At 42.4% G+C, this 26,627-nt stretch overlaps 1 protein-coding gene across 2 annotated transcripts in view; it reads right to left on the bottom strand.

Moving 5' to 3' along the window:
- Window positions 1-388: 388 nt before the first annotated feature.
- b3glcta (beta 3-glucosyltransferase a) overlaps window positions 389-26,627 on the bottom strand; it is a 50,833-nt gene continuing 24,594 nt past the window's right edge. For both annotated transcript variants that reach the window (XM_061828234.1, XM_061828233.1), the window contains 12 exons: window positions 18,890-18,999; window positions 16,642-16,718; window positions 14,277-14,388; window positions 13,298-13,434; window positions 13,136-13,199; window positions 12,264-12,395; window positions 11,177-11,246; window positions 10,817-10,930; window positions 3,856-3,955; window positions 3,459-3,578; window positions 2,250-2,394; window positions 389-778 (listed from right to left, as the gene is read on the bottom strand). In XM_061828234.1, coding sequence (XP_061684218.1) covers window positions 608-778; window positions 2,250-2,394; window positions 3,459-3,578; window positions 3,856-3,955; window positions 10,817-10,930; window positions 11,177-11,246; window positions 12,264-12,395; window positions 13,136-13,199; window positions 13,298-13,434; window positions 14,277-14,388; window positions 16,642-16,718; window positions 18,890-18,999 — 1,352 coding nt within the window. In that variant the 3' untranslated portion in view covers window positions 389-607. The remainder of the gene's footprint in view (window positions 779-2,249; window positions 2,395-3,458; window positions 3,579-3,855; window positions 3,956-10,816; window positions 10,931-11,176; window positions 11,247-12,263; window positions 12,396-13,135; window positions 13,200-13,297; window positions 13,435-14,276; window positions 14,389-16,641; window positions 16,719-18,889; window positions 19,000-26,627) is intronic.

Genomic DNA, 26,627 nt, shown 5'->3' with positions numbered 1-26,627 from the left:
TGTTCACCCGAGTGAAAACTGAAGTGACTCTCCTCAAACTAGCTGAGCGGCACACACCTAGACATCCTCGACACGTTCTCTGCTTGCTACTGAATTCGGACCACATCGAGTCTATCGGGAAGGCTGAGCGGTGAAGCTCTGCTCGCATATTGAATTATCCCAGCTGGGTGCAATTAAATGCTTTCATCTGCTCATTATTTGGTCCAGTTTAGCATCAAAAGTGCACATTATTAACATCAGTAATTCCATCATTGCCTCGCCCTCCTTATTTGTTGTAACTGACTAAAACGGGCTAACTTTGCCAAATGACCGCACATGCATCAAATAACGTATTAAAAATATTGCACACAAATCTAAGTGGGATTTAAAAAAAGCGCATTGTTAAAAATGTACACATTTATTTCAAAATAGATTCTAGAACACAGCAGAGGGCTATTCGGTGAACATTACAGAGAGAACGTCATCCGTAAGGTTTCTTTACATACACAGTACTGTATAAATATTTATAACATGCAATTTAGTCCCGCACACGCTGTATCGTAGCTTTACTGTGACAACATCTGAAACGCGCTCAGTACATACACATTCATCCGTACGAGTTTTTAATTCACAGCTCCGTCTTGGTGCTCTTATCGCTGTCGAGTCCAGTTGGGGTTTCGCGGTCGACGTCCTTCAGCCATTTGTGGAAAACCACCACGGGGTCCACGTTCCAGTGTTTGTGGAAAGAAATGGGCACCTGGTGAGCGAGCAAGTCCGCCGCGTAGTCCTCCGGCCGAGCCTGAAAGGTGCCAATTATCGCCAAAACGATAGTAGCGGAACAGAAAAAAGGGCACAAATGACGGGTTGTGGAAGCACTTTTAAGGTTCGTTAATTACAACACTGCTGGAAGGATGCTAAAAATTACTTTTTCCATTAAGTTCAACGGGTGATAGAGGAATGGAAAAATTGAAAAGGGGATAAAAAGAAGAAAAAAAAAGAATAGAAAGCCGTGTTGCCATGAATGCAATTACTGCTTTCATTTTGTGTTGTTCTTTATGGGTTTTATTCCTAAATGCAAAACATTTTAAGCGCAGCACAAAAGATTTCATGACAATGAGGATTTCATGATGAAAATTAATATTTTTTTTCCCCACTAAGAAAGAAAAAATCCTACCAGTAATTAAAAAATAGAGGTAAATAAGGATTTTGGAATTTTCGGATTAAAAGTGAACATGCAAAGTGCATGTCCAATACAGACTCAATACGCAATACTGGAAGAATTTTTGTCATGTAAAGTGAATTAGCAAAGCAATAAATTATATTTATTTGCTGATTACACGGAGCGAGAGAGAGAGAGCGAGAGAGAGAGAGAGAATGGTGGACCAGCTGGAAAAGGGTTGGCCTCACAGTTCTGAGGTCCCGGGTTCAATCCCGGCCCCGCCTGTGTGGAGTTTGCATGTTCTCCCCGTGCCTGGGTGGGTTTCCTCCGGGCACTCCAGTTTCCTCCCACATCTCAAAAACACATCAACATTAATTGGACACTCTAAATTGTCCCTCGGTGTGATTGTGAGTGTGACTGTTGTCTGTCTCCGTGTGCCCTGCGATTGGCTAGCAACCGGTTCAGGGTGTACCCTGCCTCCTGCCCGTTGACAGCTGGGAGAGGCCCCAGCACTCGCTGCAATCCTCATGAGGATAAGCGCCAAAGAAAATGGATGGATGGATATGCCTATATATTGATTCCTATAAATTAATTAATGTAGATAAATAAAAACACCCATCCATCCATTTTCTGAGCCTCTTATCCTCACAAGGGTCGTGGGCGTGCCGGAGCCTATCCCAGCTTTCTTTGGGCAGGATGCAGGCTAAACCCTGAACTGGTTGGCAGCCAATCGCAGGACACTTAGAGACAAAAAAAGCCTTTGCACTCACAATGACACTTAAGGGAAATTTTGAGTGTTTTTGGGATGTGGTAGGAAACCGCAGTGCCTGGAGAAAAGCCTTGCAGGCAGAAGGAGAACATGCAAACTCCACACAGGTGGGGCTGGGGTTTGAATCCTAGTCCTCAGAAGTGTGAGGCAGATGCTCTAAGCAGTCCACCGTTCCCAAAATTCAATTAAATTAAATTGAGAATCAATAGTTAAAAACATAAAACATAATTTGAGTATATTTAGTCTGTACAGTAGTAAAAACTGATTTATGAGTAATCTAAATTGAATTTTTCTGGACTCCAGTGATGAGTGAGCATGCGGGACCGAGTGAAGGATGATCACCTGATGGAAAAGCGGACTGTGTGTGGCGGGAATGCCGAGCGCGTTGAGACACATTCCAAGCACCATGTCGTCCGGCGCGTCATCGCTGTAACATTTGCAGCCGCTTTGCAGGAGGCGCGCCACCGCCTCCCTGCTGAACACCATGCTGCGCATACAATTTTTTTTTTTTTTAATAATACAACCAGCTAAACTGACTAATAAAGCAATCTGAAAATTTTGTTGCGTAATAACGCAGTACCTCCATGTCAAAAATGAACTGATACCAAGCATGTTTAAGATCAGCACCACTGCAAGCTTCAAAAACATTTTAAATAAAACAGGCCAAGGGCACATTCCAATAAAAAGTACACTACCATATCTGTATGTGGTAAGTCTATAGACCTTTATTTAATATGGATGCTTTCTCATCTGTTTTTCTGTTTTGTCACTGCTTTTTCTGATGTTTTAGGTCACATGTGTCAAACTCAAGGCCCGAGGGCCATATCCGGCCCGCCACACAATTTTATGTGGCCCGCAAAGGAAAAATCTAGTGCGTCAACTTCCAGGATTCTTGTGAAAATCTGTACCAAAATTTCTAATTGTCATATGTGATAAATGATAACGTTGAGATATTTCAAACATTTTTGTGTTACCAAACATGAACAAAAGTTGAAAAACTTATTACCCTTGACTTCTGATTCCAAAACTAGTTCAACAATTGCTGTAAATATGATGAAGCGATTAAACAATTTTATGGTTTCAATCATAATGGCCCTCTGAGGGAAACCATAACCACAATTTGGCCCATGACAAAAAATAGTTTTACACCAGTTTTAGGTCTTACCCATGGTATTGTTTTGACACAATTATTAAATAATGCATCGTATGTCATAATCAGAATTTTTCACTAAACAGATCATTTCCAATATTTCCTATGGGGCCAACTTGTTCTGCCCTAAGTCCTATGCAAAATTCCTCAACGAAGGCATGTAGCCGCTTATCACGCTAAATGTTTGCCCATAGTAGCAGAAACGTGGACTACTGTAATGATTACTATGCACTCGCTCACATTTTAATCTGCACTGGAAACCAAAAAAGCTTTGCCCGCAAACGCAAAATTCCCACCGCGTGAGCGCCGGTTTTGAAGCCAACGGAAGCGGTTTATCTCAAAATGACAGATAACGGGATTTCCGTGATCCATCCGGCAGGCGTGCCGGGGGGGAAGCTCACCCGCCGCCTCCCGTGATGTAGCTGTAGCCGCCCTGGCTGAGGCCGTAGCCGTAGCGCTCGCCCAGATACACGGCTTCCGATGCGTTGTAGCAGCTCAGCAAGGATCGCAGTCGGGGGAGACTGGGAAACACACGCACAAAAACACATTTGAATTCGTCGTGACACACACATTAGCACAAACACATCATAGCACGCACCCACACACAAGTCCAGTTCGTCAGACTGTATTGCACATTATTAGCAGTCCACATGAAGAAGCAACCTGATGAACATAAACTGGCGCCAGATGGACTTTCGAGCTTTTTTTTTTTTTTCATGTTCTGCAGGAAATTTAACATCTGCCCACCTACACGAATACGATTACGATGATGAGTATCCCGGGGCATAATTGCACAACCTGATCAGCGTGTCGTCGTCCACGACGAGGAGCCACTCGGTGTCGGGGACGTTGGCGCTCATGAATCTGTTGAGGATGGCGAACGTTTTCCCGCAGTGTCCTGCAAACACAGGTGGCCGTCTTATTTATGTGTGAAGATTTCCGTTTTGAATGACTGGAGTGGGATCGTTAATCTAGTTTACACAAATGAATGAGCCCGCTAAAGGAATAAATACATATTTAGGTGCACATTAAATCCATCATGCCATTAATGCACTCACTCGTCAATTCGTTAGGTACAGCTGAGAGCAAAATAAGTTACAAAGTGACAGTTCAGGAACTGGTAAGCTTCAAACGAGAACCAGTTTCAGACCACGTATGAATCTGACTAAATCTAAGTAAGGACTAAGTGAGGACAAGATTAGGAAAAAGCAAAGACTAAGTGAGATCCAGTTTAAAGGTCAAGTGTCAGACATACAATCATGGCCAAACTGCCTCGCCGTCCGATCTACTTCCGCGGCGGAGATGAGCCATCGCGGCCCGGCGCCACAACAAGCCACCGCAGCAGACAAGGCCGAGCCGGCCACGGTGGCTCATTTTCGCCGCCAAGGTGGCTTATCACGGCTCGGAGCAGCTGAGTGCGCCATAAACAATTGTTTATCCCTGCCGCTATCGGCAGTGTTGTTCATCGCGGACGACGACGGCGGCTATGAAAAACCGTGTCGGCTATGGCGCACTCAGCCGGGTGGGATAGCACCGTAAAGCGGCCCGGCTTTACGGTGTTAAGATGAGGCACCCCAGCTGAAGCCGTGACCGGCGGACACGGCGCCGAAGCCGGCGAAGGCAGAAGCCGTCCGACGCACACAAACACATTTAGCATTCTCGTCATACGTACGCGGATCTTTTGTTACATTTTGAGAGACGGATTACGTGGTCTGCCGCAGAGTATTATTTTTTTTTGTAGCTGTAGACACACTTACCTGTCATTTGGAACCCACGAAGGTCCCGTCCTTTGAAGTCGTGCAATAAAATTTTCTCTCTTTCAAGCTTATGAAGGATAAATCCATCCTCCCGAGTGTTCAAGCAATGTCCAGCAATCCAACGAGCTGGCATTTTGGCTAACAAGAAGGAACAACGAGCTACCTTCCCGGACGTAAAACTAATAGAAACAAAAGAGTCCACTTGAGGGCGGTCCTGCCATGTACGTCACTTCCTGCTTCTTCTCGAAAACAAATCCCTCGAGAGGATTTTCATGGCGGGAGTTACAAGAAGATGTATATGTCAAAATCATGTTTTGTGGTGAAAAATCGCATGTTGGCTGTTGTTTTTTCATTAATAACATACTAAAAATCATGCATTTTATGTTAGTGGACCTTTAAGGGAACACATAAGGATCAAGTGCGAATCAGTATTGATACTGAAAGGGTAACGGGAGGACTAGGGTCAAGTCAGAACAGGTATGGGTCAAACTCAGAATGGGGTTAGGGTAAGGGAAACCAGTTTAGAAAAGAAAATGAACCAAATTAGAACGATTTCAAAACCAGGTAAGGATGAAGGGAAGATCAGTTTAGGACCAAGTGAGGACACATTGAATAATACAAAGGGACCAAATGACAAGCAGTTTTCAACCAGTAAAGGACAGAGTGAGAACCAGTTTAGAGGAATGAGAGGACAACATGAGAAATAGGATTAAGAAATGGCCCAGTTAGAATCCATTTTTGGAATCCCGCCCAACTGGACTCTGTTGGACCTCTGAGTTTTGACTTTGTGTGAATGTTGGCCACGATTGGCTGGTTTGATCAAACCTGAACAGGTAGAGTTTTGACAGCAGCAGGTCGCACAGCAGAAAAAAACGTTTATAAGAATGCACGCCGGCCAGCAACGGAGCTGCTCCGCTAAACGAACGGCAGAATTGTGAAATGCGTGTACGGCAACGCTGTCTTCATCGGAGCTCAGACAGAAAACCCCCAGAGGCAAACACCACACAGAATACAAGAGAAAAGAAGCCTTTGTGGATTATTTATGAGGCACCCAAGGTGGTTCTTGTCTGTTACCTGGTATCCGACACAGCGAAAATAAGTTTATGACCAAGCAAGGATCAGTTTACAGTAGAACCAAGTAAAGACCCAGCCTCAAAATGAGAAGCAGATTTAGGGCCAACCGAGGACAAAGATTAGGAGTTTTGCTTCAATTTTTTTTTATCTAAAGACTAAGTAAAAACCTGGTTCACACCAGGTAACAACCAGCTAAAGACCAAGTAAGGCCAGAGTGAGAAGCAGTTTATGTCCAGACGAGGATGAGTTAAAGAGGTATTGAGAGTTGGTTCATGAACAGGTAAGAACCAATTGACAATCTGTTTACGAGTAGGTAAACCAAAAAGAAAGGACCCGTTTAGCCCTGAATAGTACCATGTAAGAACCAAGAGAGAACTAATTTAGTACAATTTAGGGTCCACGTGAGAACAACAACAAAAAAAAAAAGTTAAAGACCAGCTAAGGACAAATTGAGATCCAGTTTAGGGCAAGCTAAAACCAGACTAGAGCCACCTAGTATTAAAGACAGAGTGACAACCCACGTAGTACCGAGTATTTAAGACCAAGTAAGGACAAAATGAGAACCATCTTAGTAACGAGTAAAACCAAGTTCAGGAATGTGAAATGAGACATTTACAAGTTTAGTCAGAGCCAAGTGACAAAAGGTTTCAGACCAAAATAAGCACTAAAGTGAGAACTATTTCCAGAAAATTAATGAACAATATGAGAACTAGCTTAGATTCAAGTGAGAGCCCATTAAGGACTACGTCAGAAAACTGTTTGGAACCAGATGTAACCAGTTTACAACGTTTAAGTGAGATCCGTTAACGCCGTCGTCGCCATCATCAGGTCAGAGACGGAAAATCCCCGGAGGCAAACATCACACAGAATACAAGAGAAGACGACACCTAACTGGATTATTTATACGGCAGCCAAGGTGTTATTTTCTGTTACCCGGCATCTGAATATAGAATAAGCGCGGACACCTTGAACTGCTGACAGGAATGAAATCAAAATGTCTCTTTTTTTTTAGTGGGATCCACACCAAGCTGCCGAGCTGATTTTCTAGTTAGATCGTCTCTCTTTGTGTGCCGCTCGGCGCCCGTGGAAAGAAGCCGTCGCTTCCATGTTCACGCGCCTCGAAGTCGCTGTCATTAAAATGCCAGCACCAACAAAAAAAGCTACCTGGGCTGCTTTCTTTCACGAGAAAATGAGCAGCAGCAACATTCTCCACAGGAGACAACGCACGGAGTTTGCCATTGATTACGTTCTTTCATCCAATTTGCACTTGCTTCTCAAAACCCATCACGGAAGATCCAAGTTTAATGATAATGAGTCCCGCATTCTTAATTTTAATAGTGAAGCTCATCCATTTTCCAAGCCGCTTATTCTCACAAGGGTCGCGAAAGTGGAAAAAAAAAAAAAACACCTCTGCCTTGGAGAAATATTAATATGCAAGTGAGTTATGTGTTGCAAAAACTGGAGGAAAAAATAATGTATCCATCTTTAAAATATTTATAAAAATTCGCAAAAACTCCACCGAATGCCTCCTAACTGCACAGGTGGTCCGGATGCTAATCCCCGCAATAAACGGGGATACAATAAATTCTTCCAACCATTTTTTTTCCTTGTTTTGCTTCCAAAAGTGCTAAATTATGCATCAAAGTGCTTCCGCCCGTCCGTCAGTTCATTGGGTTGGCATCTCTTGACCTCCGCTTGACACGGACGCAACTTCACGTGCCAACGCATTGATGATATGCGGGCGCGGAATGCGCTCGGGTGGGGAAACAAAAGCGGAAATGAATCAAAAGAGACAGGCGAGTGGCGCCGCCTTGATGCCTGGTGACTGCTGGGCGTCATCAGCATAACGCTGCAGGTTGTTGGGGGAAAAAGCAACCGACAGGAGGAAGTGATGCACGGCCGTCTGCTTTAAAGTCACTTTTTTTTGTAAGTTGTTGTTTTTTTCCTTGCTCCCAGGCTCCTCTAAAGTCTGACATCCATTACTCATAAACATTAATTCACATTTGTGATGACTTTTCTTTAACCACAATTGAACTAGCCGTTTGAAGCATTGAGATGCTTCACAAATTAAAAGCGCCAGTTTAGACTAGTTTAGCCTGCGCAGGAAACTGTAGTACTGTATTGTTTAAATATTCACATACTGTAGCAAAGCTCTACGAGTAAATGATGTCCCCAAGTGTTTGTAATTGCATATAGATGGCCGACCAAGCACAAAACTACAAATATGTGGAGTTTTCAGCAAGTAACGGAGAGGCTCCATCCCTTCACACACACAAAAAAATAATAATCATAAAATTTGCAAAGTCTGAGCCACAAATATCCAGAAGTTCACTGGAATTGTTACTCCACTTCTGACTGTTAGCCTTGCTGGTCTTTCTTTATTACCATCTGCTTACATATGAACTATTTATTGATAAACATACTGTTTTTCTTCCGACATACAACGCTGCTATTGTGTCCGCTGAGGAACAATACACAGGAACCCCTTCTATAACCAATATTTTTTATGAGGTTTTACAGTATATAGTTAAGTCCAGAAACTTTGAAAAGCTTTAAAGCTTTAAAAAAGCCCCCGTATTGCTGCCACACCAAAAAAACGTGATAAGGTGATATGTTTCACATTATAATGTGGATGTTTCATGTTATGACATAAGTTTCACGTTATGTGTGTAATTACACGTTATAACGTGAATCATTTCATGTTAATACATGAAATGAACCACGTTATAACATGTAATTTATCACATTATAACATGAAACATCACGGTAAAACCTAATAAGTTCTACGTTAAAACCTGAAGAGTTGGAGTCAACTTGTTGCGACCCTGTGGTCACTCACATCCCTCCAATACAGGAAGACGCAGCTAGAAGTGGATTCTCATTGAGTGTTGCACAAAACATGGATTTGGTGAGGTTTTTACGGAGTCGTAGTCTGCCAGAAGATTGCCTCTTACGCATGGAGCAAGAACACGTGGTAATTTAGTAAAACATGTAGTTGAACCGGAAGTAATTGCCTTTGGGGGGGTGAGGGGAAGAGGGGTGAAATTTATTTATTTATTTATTATTTTCTACGTTATAATATGAAACGAATCATGTTATAACGCAGAGCATAACATGTTATAACATGAAAGTTTCACACTCTTACATGAAATGAATTACGTTATAACGTGAAACTTTTCATGTTATGACACGAATCTTTTCACATTATAACATAAAATGATTCATATTATAACGTGTAATTAACCACATTATACCATGAAATATCATGTTATAACATCAAACATTTACATTATAATGTCAAACGTTATATAACGTGATAGTGACTTTTTTTTTTGGGTGTGGCAGTAATACGCTTCCGTAGTACCTGCAGCAAGTTCTATATTGACAAGGTGAAATTTGGTAGGTGTGTCTACCGTGTTGAAGGTCAGAAATCAAGTGGATGTCATCATCAGCTTTGTCAAATTCATTTTTCTCTCATGCAAAATGTTCTGTCTATGAATGTCATATGTCTCTCATACTCATGTTTACAAATAATCCCACAATACTGTAAATAATGATTATCCTGCTAGCTTATGAAAAAATTACAAATTTCTTTTGATCCATGCAACAGAAAAGTCAATGATTTATTTAGGCGGGCACTTGGTGATCAGCTTACAAGTTGAAATGTACATTAATGCAACCGTCGCGTCTCCATTACAAATCACATTTTCTACGGCACACATTCAAACTAGGGCGTTAAAGTAGAAGGCTAACATTACCAATCAAGCCATTTCCCATTTTTCAGAATAACTTTGTGCCGGTCAACGACATGGAGTGGTGACAAGATCTACAAAGTGCTGCGTGTTCATTATCACGTGTCGACCGGTCTCAATTTGCTGAGAATGAACTTTAGAATAGTCAACAAAACTTTAAAAGAAAGCGGGCACACAGTTCAGCGGGTCTCCTCCCGGCAGTTTACGGCCTGTCGAGGTCTGACGAGCAGAGGGGCAAACAGATCCCTTGTTATGCCTGCACAAAGTCACGGATGGAAAGTGCCGGATTGCGCCGCTCTCTTTCCTCCCTTGAAAGTGACTACAGCCCATACATCATCCCATTCAGGTGCAACACCAAAGGTCTTGGGCGGCCTTTTAGCCGCCGATAGCGATTTGCTGTCTGGAATAATTTGCCCCCGAGTGGCCCGTAGCCTCAGGCGAGAGAGAGAGAGAAAGAGAAAGAATGAGAGAACGTGCCGGGAACACTGTGAAACGGCGCCTACATCCTGTCACAGCAAGTGACTCAGCAAAAATGGGATCTTTTGGACAAGTTCGCTCAGGAAGCAAAACAAAAAGTGGTGCCAGAAGCCTCCGGAGGAAGAGCTCTCACCTCGTCCACTACAAATATTTTCAAGATGCTCCTTTTATCCATCAATTTTCTTTGCCGCTTATCCTCACGAGAGTCATGGGGAGTGCTGGAGCCTATCCCAGCTGTCAACGGGCAGGAGGCGGGGTACACCCTGAACTGGTCGCCAGCCAATTGTAGGGCACATCGAGACAAACAGCCGCACTCACAATCACACTTCGGGGCAATTTAGAGTGTCCAATTAATGTTGAACGTTTTTGGGATGCGGGAGGAAACTGGAGTGCCCGGAGAAAACCCACGCAGGCACGGGGAGAACATGCAAACTCTACACAAGCGGGGCTGGGAACGAACCCAGCTCCTCAGAACTGTGAGGCCAATGCTTTACAAGCTGAACCACCGTGCCGCCTGCTGCTTTGAATTAGTAAAAAAAAAAAAAAAAAAAAAAAAAAAAAAACACTCCAGGCAATAATAAATATTGAATAATTGAAGTGAATAATGAAATATTTATCCAGGTGCAAATGTTACATTCTCAACATCGGCAGGGGTCGTTTTCCATTGAATCTCTGCAACCCTGAGCAAAGTGCACTGACCTCTCTCCGTGTTGGGTACTCCCAAATCAACGGTCGGTATCGAAGCGTCGGCGTGGTCGCTGTAGTACTCCAGATAGACTGCGTGTCTCTCCCACGTCTTCTTGATGACCGGGACTGCGGTGCGTTTGGCGATAATGTTAATACAGCATAAAGCCACGAATCATAAATGACAGGGGAAAAAAAGTACAGCATTCACTGCAGAATGGATGCAAAAACGATTTGACATTCACGGGAGAGCCGTCTGCAGATAGAAATAAAACCTTTTAGCACAGTGTCAATCAAACCTCCACATTATTAGCTTTTTAAATGCAGAAAAAAAGAAAATCCATTATTTGAAGGGACGTGGCAATAGACGCTTACCTCGCTCGCTGTGAAAGTTCTTGCACGTTTTCACGGCAACAAAGACGTTGTCCTTTTTTACTGGCTCCCCCTTTACGGGAAAAGAAGAAGGGACTCATCAGGCAGAAAGAGGAGAAGTATGGCAGTGGCTTTTGTTTGAAAAAAACAGAAAATGCCGTTGTGATTTTAGGCTGGCCTGTGTTGTGCTAAAAGAGAATATAAAATTAAGCTCTTAATGGCGCACTTTCATGAACAAATGAACAAGTAATTGATGTGACATTTTACAAAGAACAAAGCAATTAATGCTGCATATTCTAAACAAAAACAAGCTTTTGTTACTTACAGAAAAAACCTTGATAAACTTGTCTGAAAATGATGTTACACTTGAATAGATTTATTGCTACATTTTCCTTAAAAGAAACCAAAATTAGTCCCAACAAGAAAAAAAAAAATCATTTTTTTAAAGCCAAAGCTAACAGTGGATGTTGCACAATCCAATAACAAAAAATTATTGATGTTCCACTTTCCTAAAAAGAAAGAAAACTTTTTGAATTTTCTGGGAAAAAAACAGCTCCTGTTTCACTGCCTTAAAAATACTTTTTTTTTTAAATGTTGTACTACCCTTCAAAGAAAAAAACATTGATGTAATATTTTCTTGGAAAGATTTTTTAAACATTTATTTGGCAGATTGCTAAAAAAGAAAACACCTGATGCACTTTCCTGAAAAGAAAAAAAAGACAAATGGTCAAGGAGAGCACTGTGTTTACTATTTTAAAATGCCTTTGATTTCTCAGGCTGCGCAAAAGTGGAATGACGTTTGCTGCGAATGATCGCAGGACGAATTGGCTCGCATTCTTGAAGGTGAAAGCTTACTTTTGCTTTAATGCTTCACAAAAAAAAAAGCCTAAATTCGACGCTGCCATCCTTACACAGTAATGGACTTGAGTCAACTCACGCAGTAAGAGTGAAGATTGAAGACGCATGTTGACATTTATTCGTATTACATTCTGCAGCCTCAAGGTGCAATACTGATGATGGTGTCCGGCTTTTGCCTGACTCGAACATTTCATGGAAAATGTTGGTGCATCTCGGAGGGGGGGACACTCACACAGGGGGGAGGCTCGGGTCTCAGCGTGGTGGCGCACAGCTCAGCCTTAGGGGAGTCCTCGCGGTCCGTGCACAGCTGCGGCACGGCGGTCAGATGAGGACCGTTGCCCCCGTCCCAAATGTACAAGGCCACCTGCCGTCATACGTGCGCCAAACAGTTACTGGAATGACTGGGAGAGAATTGCACGAGAAAAATAACACGCCGTTTTGACTTCAGAGTGTCCTGAATTTTGTTTTCGAGTTAGCAAGCTTTTGAGCAGTTTATTTTGAGTAAATTTGAAGTCATTGTAGGTCATGGCAAACTAGCTCTAGAGCGTTGGCCTCACAGTTCTGAGGAGCAGGGTTCCAATCCTGGCCCTGTCTGTGTGGAATTTGCATGTTCTACGCGTGCCTGTGTGGGTTGTTATTCCTCCCACATCCCAAAATCATTCATCCATTGGAGACTCTAAATTACCCCTAGGTGTGATTGTGAGTTTGCGATTGGCTGGCAACCAGTTCAGAGTGTAACCTGCCTCCTGCCCAATGACAGCTGGGATTGGCTCCAGGACTGCGCTGAATGAAGGGGTGGGGTGGGGGAGTTTCAAATTCAATATGCCAAAACCATTTAGTTTTTTTTAATTCAATTTTACTACACAGTTTTTTTTTTTTGTTTGTTTTTTTTTTTTTTTAAATCTAGGACCATACTGTGGTATCGACATTAAAATGCGCTTTGGCCGTTTTGGTAGGGACCTGGACTGGATTAAATCCATTTCCATTCATTTCAATGGGCGAAGTTAATTTAAGAAACAAGCGAGTTGAACAGACGGCGTGGTCACGGAACAAATTCAACCCTTAAGGCACCGCCGTCAACAGAAGTGGAAGAACAGGACAGACCTCGTGTTTCAGGTCGATGGTGAAGTCCGATTTAAGCGGCTCCTCTTGGACTTTGTTTCCAAGCCTTAAAAAAAAACAACAACAAATGACAATATTGCAGTGGACATTGTCAATCTTGAAAGGTCCTCTTTGAAAACAACACTTGGATGTGCGCTCACTGACCGGACCACCAGGGGGATGCTTAAGGCCCATGCGGCAGAGAAGTCGGGGTATTTAAAGATGGAGGGGTTTTCGGCAAAGGCGTAGTGATGGATGATGGTGGACTCGTCGTCGTGGAGCGGCTTCCCGAGGAACCATTCCTGATGAAAAGCAATTCTGCATAAATCCCTTCCAGACGGTTCGGGTCAAATGTGAGCCCATTTGACAGCCGTGAAAAGAAATGTCCTAAATCTCCTCTTTTCACCCTGAAATGTGTTGAGATTTCCCTCATAGACCCCCACCCCCAAAAAAGAAGAAAAAAAGAATGTTTTAAAATGATATTATAACATTTGGGTAAATTCTAGGTCAAATTTGACCCATATTTAATAAAATTCAAGTAAAATAGCAATGGGGAATTTATGAAAAAAAAAAATTGTCAGCATTTCCACCACACTTGGACAAGTTGCCACAGAAACATACATCTGTCGATCCTTTTCATATTATGTAAACCCAACTACACGACTATACATTTGTCACATCAAAAGGGGAGTTCAGAGAATTCACAAAGAGTTTCTCATCCTATTAAATACAATACAAATGATTGATTTTCCATCTGCTTCAAAATTGAAGGTTTTTCCACGAGGAGACAAGCAACACCTCTTAACTAGTGTAATTACATTCTTCTTTACAGGCCAAAAATGACTTGAAAATTGAGTGTAGACACTGAGCGTGACTTGAAACTTTGCTTGAGATCAATATTCGACCCACATTGCCGAGAAAAATGTGAACAAGATAAAAGGTATCACCAGCCGAGAGACTTTTTAATTAGCACGGCGGTGGCGGCGATGTGAGTGACACGTCTGTCGGCTGTCACGGGGAGCCGAGCAGATGGCGGAGCTCTTAATTGAGCAGACGCTTTGTACCTGACGATATTTTTGGGGAGGGGGGCGAGGCAGAAGTAGCGCGAAGAAGCAGAAGGGAAAAGATCGAAGCGACGGCTTACTTTAGTCTCGTCAAAGTTTGCGAGCGCTTCAACGAGCCTCGCCGTCTTCACGCCGGTCTCCTCTTCCAGGAACACAATCCACGAGGAATTCTTTCCGAAAGAGCCAGACAAACTGAGCACACGGGGAAATGTGTAGTGAAAAGCAAGTTCTCTTCTTTTTGGCATTTCAATTTTCCTTTGGGCAGTTACAACACAATTATTCAAATACATTTTAAAACCTCCCTCCACCATTTTTTTAAAAATGTGAACATCTAACAAAGAGTTGTAATGATTCAGAAGAAACCAGAGTTTTTTTGGTATTTAAATATCTAATAATTATCTTCTGCTGTATTCTTTCTTTGTATGTGTTGCTGTGAAAGGAGCAGTTGTTTGAAAGTTTATGATGAGTGTAATCCGGTACAATCCACTTTATTTTGACAGCACAATTTAAACAAACGAGGTTCCCAAAGTGCTGTACAATGCAATAAAAACAGCAAAAATGCAAAAAAAGGGATAAAAACGACCTTAAAATTAAGTAGGTCATAAAATCCACATAAAATAAAATGCACTGCCCAACAATACATATACATCACATCAGACATGGTAATTTGTGTGAAAAGGCACGGTAGAAAGATTTGAAATGAGCAAATGATGACGCTTGTCTGGTGTGGAGTTGCAAAACATTCCACAGTTTTGTTTTGGAGCTGCAACAGCAAATTTCCATCGACATTGAAGACTGGCTCCGGGTTCTATGCTAATTTTTAATTTCTTTTTATTATGTTTGTTGTTATTTTTATTGTTTTTGTTGCTACCATTATTGGTTTTGCTTGTTTGTCTCTCTCTTTTTTTGATAGTATGATAACTTCTGTTAGCCAGTCTTTCATTTCATTTCATTTCATTTCATTATATGTTAGAATTAAGCCATCAGTTTTTCGTTGCATGAAAATATAGTTTGGTTGATCATTTTAAATGTAAATATACTGCACAAAGTTGCATTAATTTGGTTAATATGGCAGTTTAAAGGTCAAGAGTCATGAAATGCATGATTTTTAATATGTTATTAGTGAAAAAACGGCAGCTGGAATAGACCCATCCATTTTTTCACCACAAAACATGATTTTGACGTATATGTCTTTTTGTAACTCATGCCATGAAAATCCTTTTGAGGAATTTGTTTTCGACAAGAAGCAGGAAGTGACGTTGGAGGCAGTAGCGCGCTCAAGTGGACTGATTTCTTTCTATTAGTTTTACTCGCGGGAAGATAGCTCGTTGTTCCTTCGTGTTAGCCAAAATGCCGTTGTATCGCTGGATATTGTTCGAACACTCGGGAGGATGGATTCACTCTTCATACTTTTCTAAAAGATCCGGTTTGTCATGAAAAATGGATTGCACAGGTGCAAAGGACGAGAGCTTCGTGGGTTCCAAATGAGAGATAGGTGTGTATACAGCTACTAGAAAAAACAATAGTTGGGGGGGGGCGTAATCCAAAAGTCAGAGGTGCTAAATGTGTCAATGTGCGCATCGGAAGGCTTCCATGCAGCAGCCACAGAAGGTCAAGCCGGCCGCCGGCCTTGTCAGCCGGGGTGGCTTGTCACAGCGCCAGGCCACGGTGGCTCATCTCCGTTGCGGAAGTGGATCAGACGGGGAGGCGGATTAGCCGCAGCGTCGTCGTCGCTCGCAGGCGGCGTTGTTCTTATCACCACTGTGCGGAGGTGTATTGACCGGGGAGGCGGTTTGGCCGTGATCCCCATATCATCTAAATATGTCTTGAAACAATAGGGTTAGATTGCCCCGGACACTTCACTGAGTTGTGAGATGTTTTCTTCGAAAAGAGCTTCCGTGTCTGAAGGGGCGTGTCCCACAGTAAGGGCCATAGCGCGTTTTCAATGGCGAATGTTCGGGGTGATGTCACAGGCAGGAGATGCAACCAATATGGCGACCACGTGGATGTCGAAAGACACTTCCGCAACTTTGCGCATGGGTGACCCGCTCTCTGCTCATATTTATTTTTTCATATAGACATTGAAGTGAATAATGTTATATGTATTGTATATGCATTTCAATATCTATTTTAGAATGTTTATAGGAATGACACTTGACCTTTAAGAATGCTTTCTGTCTTAATTTGAGAAAAGTTTGAGCGTGAGTCTATTTTGTTGCCTCTGTGATGTTATACAACTGTCGTGCTTCTTGACAGTGACAGACTGAGAAAAGGTGCTAAGTATAGTTTTAATTAGCAAGTTTAAGTGTACATATACTATCGCACATGGTAGGTGTAAAAATGTTTTTTTTGCTTCTCTCTGCATTGCAGTTTTCGACCTATCGCAGGTGATTGTGGAATGTATTCCCGCCCGGTCCCAGTCTCAACAGGATTCGCTGTACTCACTAAGGCAGGAGCGGAAGGATGCTCCAGTCTCCCTCGTTGTCAGACAAACTGTGAAGGAGCAAAACTACTGGAGGTTTCTGAAAGAGGAAAAAAACAAAAGAAACTGTTATTTAAAAAAAAAAAACCTGCGAACAGTTTGATTGGCACTTGAAGAAAAAGACCCTGAAGCACATTTTGTATGGGAACATAAAACAGCAACCTCCAAGCTTAAAATGACTCGGCAGCAGTTGTAAATAACATTGAAGTCAAAAATGTACAATTCTTCTTGCTTTTCAAAATAACGGTAATAATTTATTACATCGATTGTCAAGGGGGCATTGAACACTCGCTCTGGTGCACAGTGGACCTTGGGGGATATTTTCAAGAACCACCTGCGCTCGGTGAGAATCGATGATATAAAGACCATATGGAAAAAAAAAAGTGTGGGTGTTCAAACATAATTGAGCTGTGTCATGCAGTGAGCTCAGAATGCTCCCTGAAAACCAGATATGACAATAATGGCACACAACTTCAAATTCAGTTGCCGTGATCAATTTCAATTTACTTGATTTCAACTTCGAATTGCTTGTATAGAGTAAAAACCCATTAAAAAACAATAGCTGTGATATAGCAGGGTGTACACTGTCCCTAAAAGAAGTTGTCTTCTCATAGTTGCAAATGTACCAGAACACAAACATCAGTTCACAGCGGAGTCGTACGGCTCATTAGGACCAACACATGCCAGCTGCTATTACTTCTCATTATGCGAATGTCGGCGCTACCCGCAAAAACGTCGGGCAGCGGGATGATGATGCAGATGATCCCAACTTCAAAGCATGACAAATGTCTGCGTTTCCTGAATACATCAAAGCCCAGTATGATGCGGATTTGGAAAAAAAAAAAAAAAAAAAGAAAAAAAAAAACACAAACATTTCTGGAACTGGAGGGAACTCCATATGAACTGATGTGAAAAAAAAATGTCAAGAAGCATACATATGATAAACAGTTAAGGGTGGACCCCGCCTCCTGTATGAAGATAGCTTGGCTTGTTTGTAGCACTCCCATAACCCTTGTGAGCATAAGCGGCTCCGAATGTGGATGGATGGACATATGTACGAGTCTATGGCGAGCTATTTGAGTATTAGTTCCATATTCTTATACTGTACAGCTGACATAAAACCTGCCGCATAAATTTAAGATTTAGAAAACAATTACACCAAAAATTGTAAATCAAGAAATCAGAAATATATTACCAGTACTTAAATTTAAGAAGACTATCTGGAAATAGAAGAAAAACATGAGTGAGCAATATTTCTTTAAAAACAAGTACTGTATTTTCCGCACTATGAGGCGGACCTCCAATGAATGGCATATTTTAAAACTTTTCCATATACTGTATAAGGTGAACCGCATTATAGGGCGCAAAGGATTATAAAGCGCATAGAATAGACGCTACAGTAGAGGCTGGGGTTACATTATGCATACATTAATTGGAGCTGCACTAAAGGCTCAATATTGATCCATATATAAGGCGCACCAGATTATAAGGTGCGCTGTCAGCTTTTGAGAAAATTAAAGGCTTTTAGGTCCGCCTTTTTGCGCAGAAAATACAGTAAATCAAAATGTCTAATATTCACGGTCAGGCATCTACGGAATTTCATGTGGAGGCTGTATTCCGTTAGTTGCGTAAAAAAAAAAAGTATTTACTGTTCTGTGCTCAGGCCAAACCAATACAAGCACTGTTTTCCCACCATTTTCTTGCCAATTAACTGCAATGTTGAAGTGAGATAAATTGGAGAGCCCAGGACACACTGGAGAAACTACATCTCTCTGCTGGTCTGGGAACGCTTCAGGATCTCTCCGGCGGTAGTGGATGAAGTATCTGAGGAGGTAAGTCTGTGCGTTGCTGCTAAAGCTACTGACCTTGCGACATGACCTCTGATAAGTGGTCGAAAATTGATCCATTGATGGATGGCACTATCAATGTCATCCTTTGACAGTTTCTATGTTCAAAAGGAATGGGAAGGTGTGTAAAAGACACATCTAGTCCTAACCCTTGTAGTCTACATTCTTTATTATAATTTTGACTTGTATTACGTTCGTACAATCAGAGATTATTTATTCAATGTACTGTTGAACAATGTACTTGTGCTGAGTTTCCGAGTAGCTATCTTAAAAGTACTGGTGTGTATATCTACACCTACAGAATTATAAAATAAACTCATAATCAGAAATAGAATCTGAACCACTGACCAGTGTCGCATCTTACCTCTGACCGAGCGTGCGCCTGTTGGAGCAAATCCTCCCGTCGTTTCTCCGCCTGCTTGGCGTGGAAGGAGTTGCTCTGACTCCGGATTACAAACACAACCTCTTGAAGATCTGCGGGAACACAAAAGATTTGAGAGGTGAGGAATAAGAATGGCAGAGATCGATGACCTTCCGTGCCTTTGTCGCGGGGAAAAAAAACACATCTGGGGTGATTTCCTATAATCTTTGCTGAGTGCCCGGCGATAATAACCAAGGCATTAAGAGCTTAATTAGCAGGTAGAAGCTGGAATGACACAGCCCAGACAATGCAAGGAGTTAAAAATGATCTTAACTTTCTATGAAGTATCATAATAACAACAAAAAAACCTGAAATAAGACGAAGCAACACAACTGCTTGCAAACAATTAAGAGTCCTTGTAGCTCATCTCCCCAAAACAATCACTCAAAACTACGTCTGGAATCCCAATGATGTATGTCTCATCGAAACAATGATTCAAAGCTACCCTCATGTCATCAGATCTATCACTCTTAAAAGCTACAGTATGTGAGCATAACAATCACATCTTCATCTTGTCCAAACAATTATTCAAAGCAATGTGTGGCATAAAAATCATATGCTTGTGTCGTCAAAACAAACTCAAAAGTGATATGTGGCCCAGGATTCTGGTTCTTAAGATTACATGTGAGGGGTTTTGAGGGGAAATCACTCAACTGGTACGTAACAATCTAGCGCCCCGCCCAATCACACGTTTGTGTTGTCAAAACAAAAGCAATATGCATCATAAAAATCAGTTTGTGTATTCAAAATTTTAAAAAAATCGTCAAAAGCTACCTGTAGCATAACAATCACACACTTAGGTCATCAAAACAATCATTCTCAAAAGCTACCTGTGGCATAACAATGACATGCTTGTGTCAGCCAAATCACTCTCAAAAGCTATGTGGATCAGAAAATCTGGTTGTGTAATCCAAATAAAAAGTCTCAAAAACGATGAGGCATAACAATCACCCAATTGCGTCGTCAAAATAATAATTTTCCAAGTAATATGTGCCCCAACAATCTCACACTTGTGGTTCAGTGTGGTATATTAAAGTTATGCGAGGCATAACAATCACATGCTTATGGTTATGTGTGGCTTACGATGGTGACATAAGCATATTTTGAATATGTGAGAGTTTGAATTGGTTTTCAAGTGAAAGGAATGAAATACATTTATATTCAAGTTAGACACCTGAAGACTCAACTTAATGTACAGTCTTGAAGTATTTGTACTTCGCCACTACTGCTTTAGACTTGATGCCTCGCTACTGGAGCCGACATTCCCTGTGGTGAATCAGCCCAGGAAAAAAGATGTCAGTCACAGCCAGGTGATTTGAAGGACAGCTTTCCACTGTTTAGGAGTTGCCAATCATTTAACTACAAAATCCAAAGACAACATGACACATTTTTGTCCCCTTCGGTGCGGTTTGGGTCGTACAAGGGCGTGCGAGAGCCGGGAGGGCTTTATGTTAGGCTTTGTTTGTGCTGTCAATGTCATTCGTCACAGAGCGCTGTCACTATTGCAGACCTTTAAATGGATGTCACATGACGAATGGCGGGGAGAGCTCGCCGGCTTAATGACGAGCCTGCGATATAAAAGCTGCGGCGCACTTGTCTGTGAGCAGAATGTCATCACCACCAAGAAGAGATCCAGATTATATCACAGTGAACACATTTCCTTCATATTCAGCGGCGTTGAAATTAATGTCTTTCTGCTTCCTGTCAGGAAGTGAAAATTGTAAAAGCCAGTAACTTAGATCTTGTCTTTTAAATGGAATTGAAAACTGTGACCAGTTGTAACAAACACAAACGTAACAGACTTACCTAGACTTGACCCACTTGGTCAATTTTGAGCTCTGTTACAAGGGGATAAAAATAATCATTTACTGTACAATAAGCTTCAGGCTCTTTTCACAACATCTGACCACCATCGGTATATGTGGATATCTAGCAGTGAAATTTGTGTCCTTTTATTACTTTCATATAGTGAAAGGGCTGACTCAGTACTTCTACTTGAAAACAGAATGTTGAAAACATTTGCAACCTCCGAGGAAAAAGCAATAAGACGTCTTGGTTTGTCCCCAACTTGACAGGCAGCTCAGAAGAAGGCTCGGAACAAAATTGCACTGACTGATTTAACACAGTTGCCATCATTCGCAGAGAAGAGGGTCATAAATTCTTATTTCCAGGAAGAAGTGCTTTGAAAGAAGCATTTGGCTTTTGAATGAGAAGAACTCTGAAAGAACTACTGCAGAAAATATAAAAAATCTATTGAAACCAGACGATCAAATGTATGTAAACATCTTAATCTGATCGTATTGGATTCTTTCTGGATTGTAGTAAGGGGATGAAATAAACTTGAATCTCGAGGCACCACAGTGTACTTAATTACTATAGAGTAATAGGAAAGTAGAGCCACTGACAAACTTTTTCAGATATTTATTGAATGATTAGCCAAAGTAAAACAGAATATATTTGTGTGAATGAGAGGGGCGGAGGAGGAGGAAGAGTGAAGCTCCAGGGAGAAGAGATTGTGAAGGTGGACGACTTCAAATACTTGGAGTCAACAATACAGAGCAATGGAGAGTGTGGTAAAGAAGTGAAGAAACTGGTCCAAGCGGGGTGGAACAGTTGGCGGAAGGTGTCTGGTGTTCTATGTGACAGAAGAGTCTTTGCTAGGATGAAGGGCAAAGGTTATAAAACAGTGGTGAGGCCGGCCATGATGTACGGATTAGAGATGGTTGCACTGAAGAAACAACAGGAAGCAGAACTGGAGGTAGCAGAAATGAAGATGTTGAGCTTCTCGCTCAGAGTGAGAAGGTTGGATAGGATCAGAAATGAGCTCATTAGAGGGACAGCCAAAGTTGGACATTTTGGAGAGAAGGTTAGAGCGGGCAGACTTCGATGGTTTGGACATGTTCCGAGGCGAGAGTGTGAATATATTGGTAGAAGGGTGCTGAGGATGGAGCTGCCAGGCAAAAGAGCGAGAGGAAGACCAAAGAAAAGGTTGATGGGTGTTGTGAGAGAGGACATGAAAACAGTGGGTGTTAGAGAGGAGGATCCACGTGATAGGGTAAGATGGAAAAAGATGACACGCTGTGGTGACCCCTAACGGGACAAGCCGAAAGCAAAAGAAGTCGATCGATCAAACACAAAAACAACAGGCAGTCACAAAAGATCTGCTGTCAGCTACAGCTCACGCCCAGACACTTCCATATACACTCGTTGACGTCAAACACCACCCTACCATGCCCCGCCTCTTAAAAGCACATACCGACCACACAGACACTACAACAAGTGGACATTTTATGGATGTTTTATCCTTGCATTTTTTTGTGTTAGGTCAAATACCTTTTTGATGTTTAAAAGTTGTAAACGTTAGTGGGCTTTAACATGTTAAAAATGGAGAGGTGAACCAAGACATACCAAAGGAATATTTTATGTGGCTCACAGTGGAAAAAGCTTGCACATACCAGATGTTGACAATAACGCGTTTCACAATAATGCAAATCAAAGTTCAGAAAACGGGGGCAGAGATCTTGTCGCTCACAACAAAGATCTGATTGATCCCCGAGATTTACAAAATCTCCCGATGGAGAGACAGGTTCACAGGTCTGATCTTAGAGGGCAAATCCCCGCCATGCGCCACCTCCAAATGTCTTGCCGAGCTTGCTAAACGGCACGACTTTCCGTGCATTTCCGGAAAGCCCAGATTGACAGCCGCATCAGATAAACCATTTCCCAATCTCTCGTTGTGCAGATAAAATTGTGATCTGTGTCAAGGAGTGAAAATAGAACAGGGGAAAAAAGAAACTAATTAAGACTGAACGCAGCGACCTCGGCTCGATACTAATGGCTTTCGATTCATCATCGAACTGGCCAAAGAAGAAGAAGGAAAAAAAAGAACAATCCAGTAAGTGTCCTTCCTTCCCTTCCATTCGTATTGTCTCCTTCTCCTTTCAGGTGGAAATCAGCATCTGCCAGCATCTGCCAGCATCTAGCCACTCATGAGCGAGCAAGACAGGTGACGAACGGGCGATCGATACATCGACCTGAATGCACCCGACTTTGCCTGCCAAACATGACCAAACGAGTTAGCTGCGAAGGAAATGGGCTCGCCGCCTGGAAAAGTGAACCTGCAAAGGGTTACGGGCGGCTGCGTGGGAGGGAGCTTGATGCCAAGTGGGCATCTGTTCGGTCTGAGCTGTGTACTAACTTGTCAAGACGAGGCTTGTGATGAGAGCCTGCAATTCCACAGTGATGGGAAATTTTCAACTTCATTAATGTGATAATAAGGAAAAGCATTTGGAAAAACAACAAATACCTTCAATCCATTTGTTACCCCCCCACACCCGCTATCAACTCCATAATGACTTTGCGCTATGATCGAGGGAAATAAAATGACAGTTTTGCATGCTGCGGTTTGAAGGTGTTGCAGACTTTGTGTTTTACGTTGTCAAATTTTAAAAGGTAGCATGGTGGTGCAGCTGTCGAGCATTGGCTTCACAGTTCTGAGGAACGGTGTTCAAATCCCAGCCCCGCGTGTGGTTGTGAGTGTGACTGTTGTCTGTCTCCATGTGCCCTGCAATTGGCTGGCAACCAGTTCAGGGTGCCTGATGACAGCTGGGATTGGCTCCAGGACTCCCGTAACCCTCATGATGATAAGCGGCTCAGAAAATGGATGCATGGATAAAACTCTAAGAGCCTGAAATGTTTTTAATCAAATTTACATTTTTGGTCCTGACTTGCTCTCGACTTGCAAAAGTCTTGATCTTGTGTTAATCTGGAGCAGGGGTGCTCAATGCGTCGATCGCGAGGCAGTCTTGGTCGATCGAGGGACGGTGTGCCAAAAAACAAACAAAAAAAGTCAACCAATGTTCTCTCTAGACCGTGCGCGTGCGCAGTTGTGCACCATGATGCAGTCTCTTCACAGATATTCTGCGTTGCGTGCAAAAAAAGCAAAAAAAAAAAAAAAAAAAAACAATGGAAATGGAAAGTATAAAATACAGCTATTCAGTTTGTGGCATTTTGCAATGTGATTCAATGAGTGAGGGATGACTCGTTGTTACATCAAACGGTACAATTCACATATGTACTCTAAAAAAGAAGAAGCCACTGGTTTCTTTCGGGTAGCACACGGAACTTTCTCAAAAAAGACCGCTGCTCCGCCACACTCTCTTTTTCCTAATATGAGCATTCATCTGTGACGTTACGCTGTGGCGACCCTTAACAAGACAAGCCAAAAGAAACCTTACACCCGCACCCCCCCACCTGACCCTTAAAGACGTACACTCATAATTACAAATGTTACAGTACAGTTACGCAGCCCAACAATATGTTTTATAATGACAGCGTCCACCACCACTGCTTTCGTTAGCAACACAGTCTGGAAATGTAGAGCAAAGACGAGCTAGACATGGTGCTTATGTTTACTTTCGATATTGATGGAGAAAGTTAAAAGAGAAATGCTGTTGTTTTAAGATGCCATGACTGTCTGAGTATATGAATAATCGAAAAAGTGTTTAAACTGGAAGAGATTTTCTCTTTAACAAGTGGGAAAGGTCTAGTCTAAAGCCTGCAGGATGAGATGGTGTGAAATCTCAAAATTCCACCTTGGCACAGCCTGATGCAGGATGAAAGCACAGACAATACAGTGCACAAAAATCTAATTATGTTATTATTATTATTATAATTATAATTACTATTATTTTAAACTGAAGAGGCAACATAACATTAACCTTAAAACGGTTTGGGAGCACCATCATCATCCTCCCCCCGCCCCCGTCATTGGTAGCTCGCGAGAGGCTGGCTGCTTGAAAAGTAGATTTTGGGGTAAAAAAGTCTGGGCACCCCTAGTCTAGGGTGTTCTGGTCTCAAACATGTTTTTCATACCAGATAGTGTTAGGGCTGAAAGCCTGGATTTAGGTTTCAATAAAGCTTTTGGGTTTGTAATTGGCGTGTCAAACAAGGGCAGTAGTCAGGGTTTCAAACCAGGGTTCGGGTATCAAGTTAGGATTTTAGTTATGGTTTCAAAGCAGGTTTGGGGTTTCAAGTCAGGGTTTCAAGCCAGGGTGGGGGTTTCCAATTGGAGTTAATTATCTCAAAGTAGCATATCAAGACAGGATCATGGTTCCAAATGAGGGTTTCCGGTTAGCTTGGAGCAGATGGCGCGTCCAAAGGAATGGGAATGGGATTAAAAAAAAAAAAAAAAAAAAAAGGGACCCCTTAACTCTTTGAGTACTTGGGAAGCTTATGAGGGGAAGTAACTTTGTGCTTCTCCTGTGGCCAGCACAGCCTCCAGGCCAGCAGTGATTAAAAGGATGAAGGCCGCTAAAGTGAAATATGCTGCACGTTTGTAGATGTGCGCGTGTGTGTACATATGCTGCGAGTGAATGCAGATGGCCTGCAGCCTGGTTAGCACAAATCAATGGTGACACTTCCCGAGAGCGGGAAAGTGGATGTTGTGGAGGACAGAGGAGGAGAGTGCCACGACCTCCGGGCGCCGCTGTCAATTCCGTGGAGAGGTGCGCAGTGAAGGTGTGCGCAAAGGGGACAACTCGTGAGGAACGGATCGCCAGGATAAATACTGAATGCAGCTGAGGTACATGGACGCATGGAGGACACAACAATGACTAAGGCTAAACCCAAAATATTTTGCAGAAGTGAATACATCCACCACATATTTGTCAATATGTATTATAGCTTTCATTGTGACAGAAGACATAAGGGCAGTTCATGTTAGAGAGGAAGATGCAGGAGATGGGCTTACATGGAAAAAGATGGCGTGCTATGGCGACCCCTAACGGGAGAAGATGAGAGGAAAAGAATAGCTTTTATTGGGACAACACTGAAGAATATCAGTGTACAGCTTGTTATGCCAATCAATCAATCAAAGAAAAGCAGCAGTTTAACAAGACAGGGTCCGCTCAGTGCAGGACCTCGCCTTGGGCAGCCAACGTTAAGCCCACACGCCAAGTCTTGTCTTTATTAGTGCTCAAACCTGATACCACTCACTACAAGCCAACAAACAAGTTTGCTGAAGACAAGCGTACTAAGGACATGGGTTTTTGGAGGAATCACGTCCTGTGGACAAAAATGAACGCATTTCGTTCCGAATATGTCAAGTGCGCATGGTGCGGCAAACAGACGCAGCGTCCAAGTACAAGTTTATCTTGTCTCCAGTCAAGCTTGGTGGTGGGAGTGTCATAGTCTGTGCTGCATGAGTGCAGCGAGCAATTGAGAGGTGGGGGCGTGCGGGGAGTGGAGGGATCCACGCCGAAGAGGGTTCAGGCAGTGCTGAAAAAGTAGTGGCCATGCTCAATTTTAACATTTTCACCTGAATATATACCAGTACTCAGTTTTGATGACAGTGGTTCTGAAATGAATGGGGGTGTACCAATTTATTTTGACTATGTACTTGAGATTGTGGTTAAGTGTGATTTCTTCAGTGTTGGTTGAAGAAAACATTTGTTAAAAAAGTTTAAAATGTGAGGGCTGTACTCAATTTCATGAGATACTGCAGTCCGTCCCTCTGTCAAGGTGTTTTTTTGTGAAAGTAGGGTCATGGTTTCGAGTTGAGCTTTAAGACAAGGTTTGGGTTTCAAAGAAGGGTTGGTGTTTCAATTTGGGGTTCAAAACCAGGGTTAAGGTTGTAAATTACATTTTTAGAACAGAGGATGGACACGTAAACAGGGTTTCA

This window comes from Syngnathoides biaculeatus, chromosome 8 (genome assembly GCF_019802595.1).
Source record: "Syngnathoides biaculeatus isolate LvHL_M chromosome 8, ASM1980259v1, whole genome shotgun sequence".
NCBI classification, from domain to species: Eukaryota; Metazoa; Chordata; class Actinopteri; order Syngnathiformes; family Syngnathidae; genus Syngnathoides; species Syngnathoides biaculeatus.
This window is presented reverse-complemented; position numbering and strand designations above follow the sequence as displayed.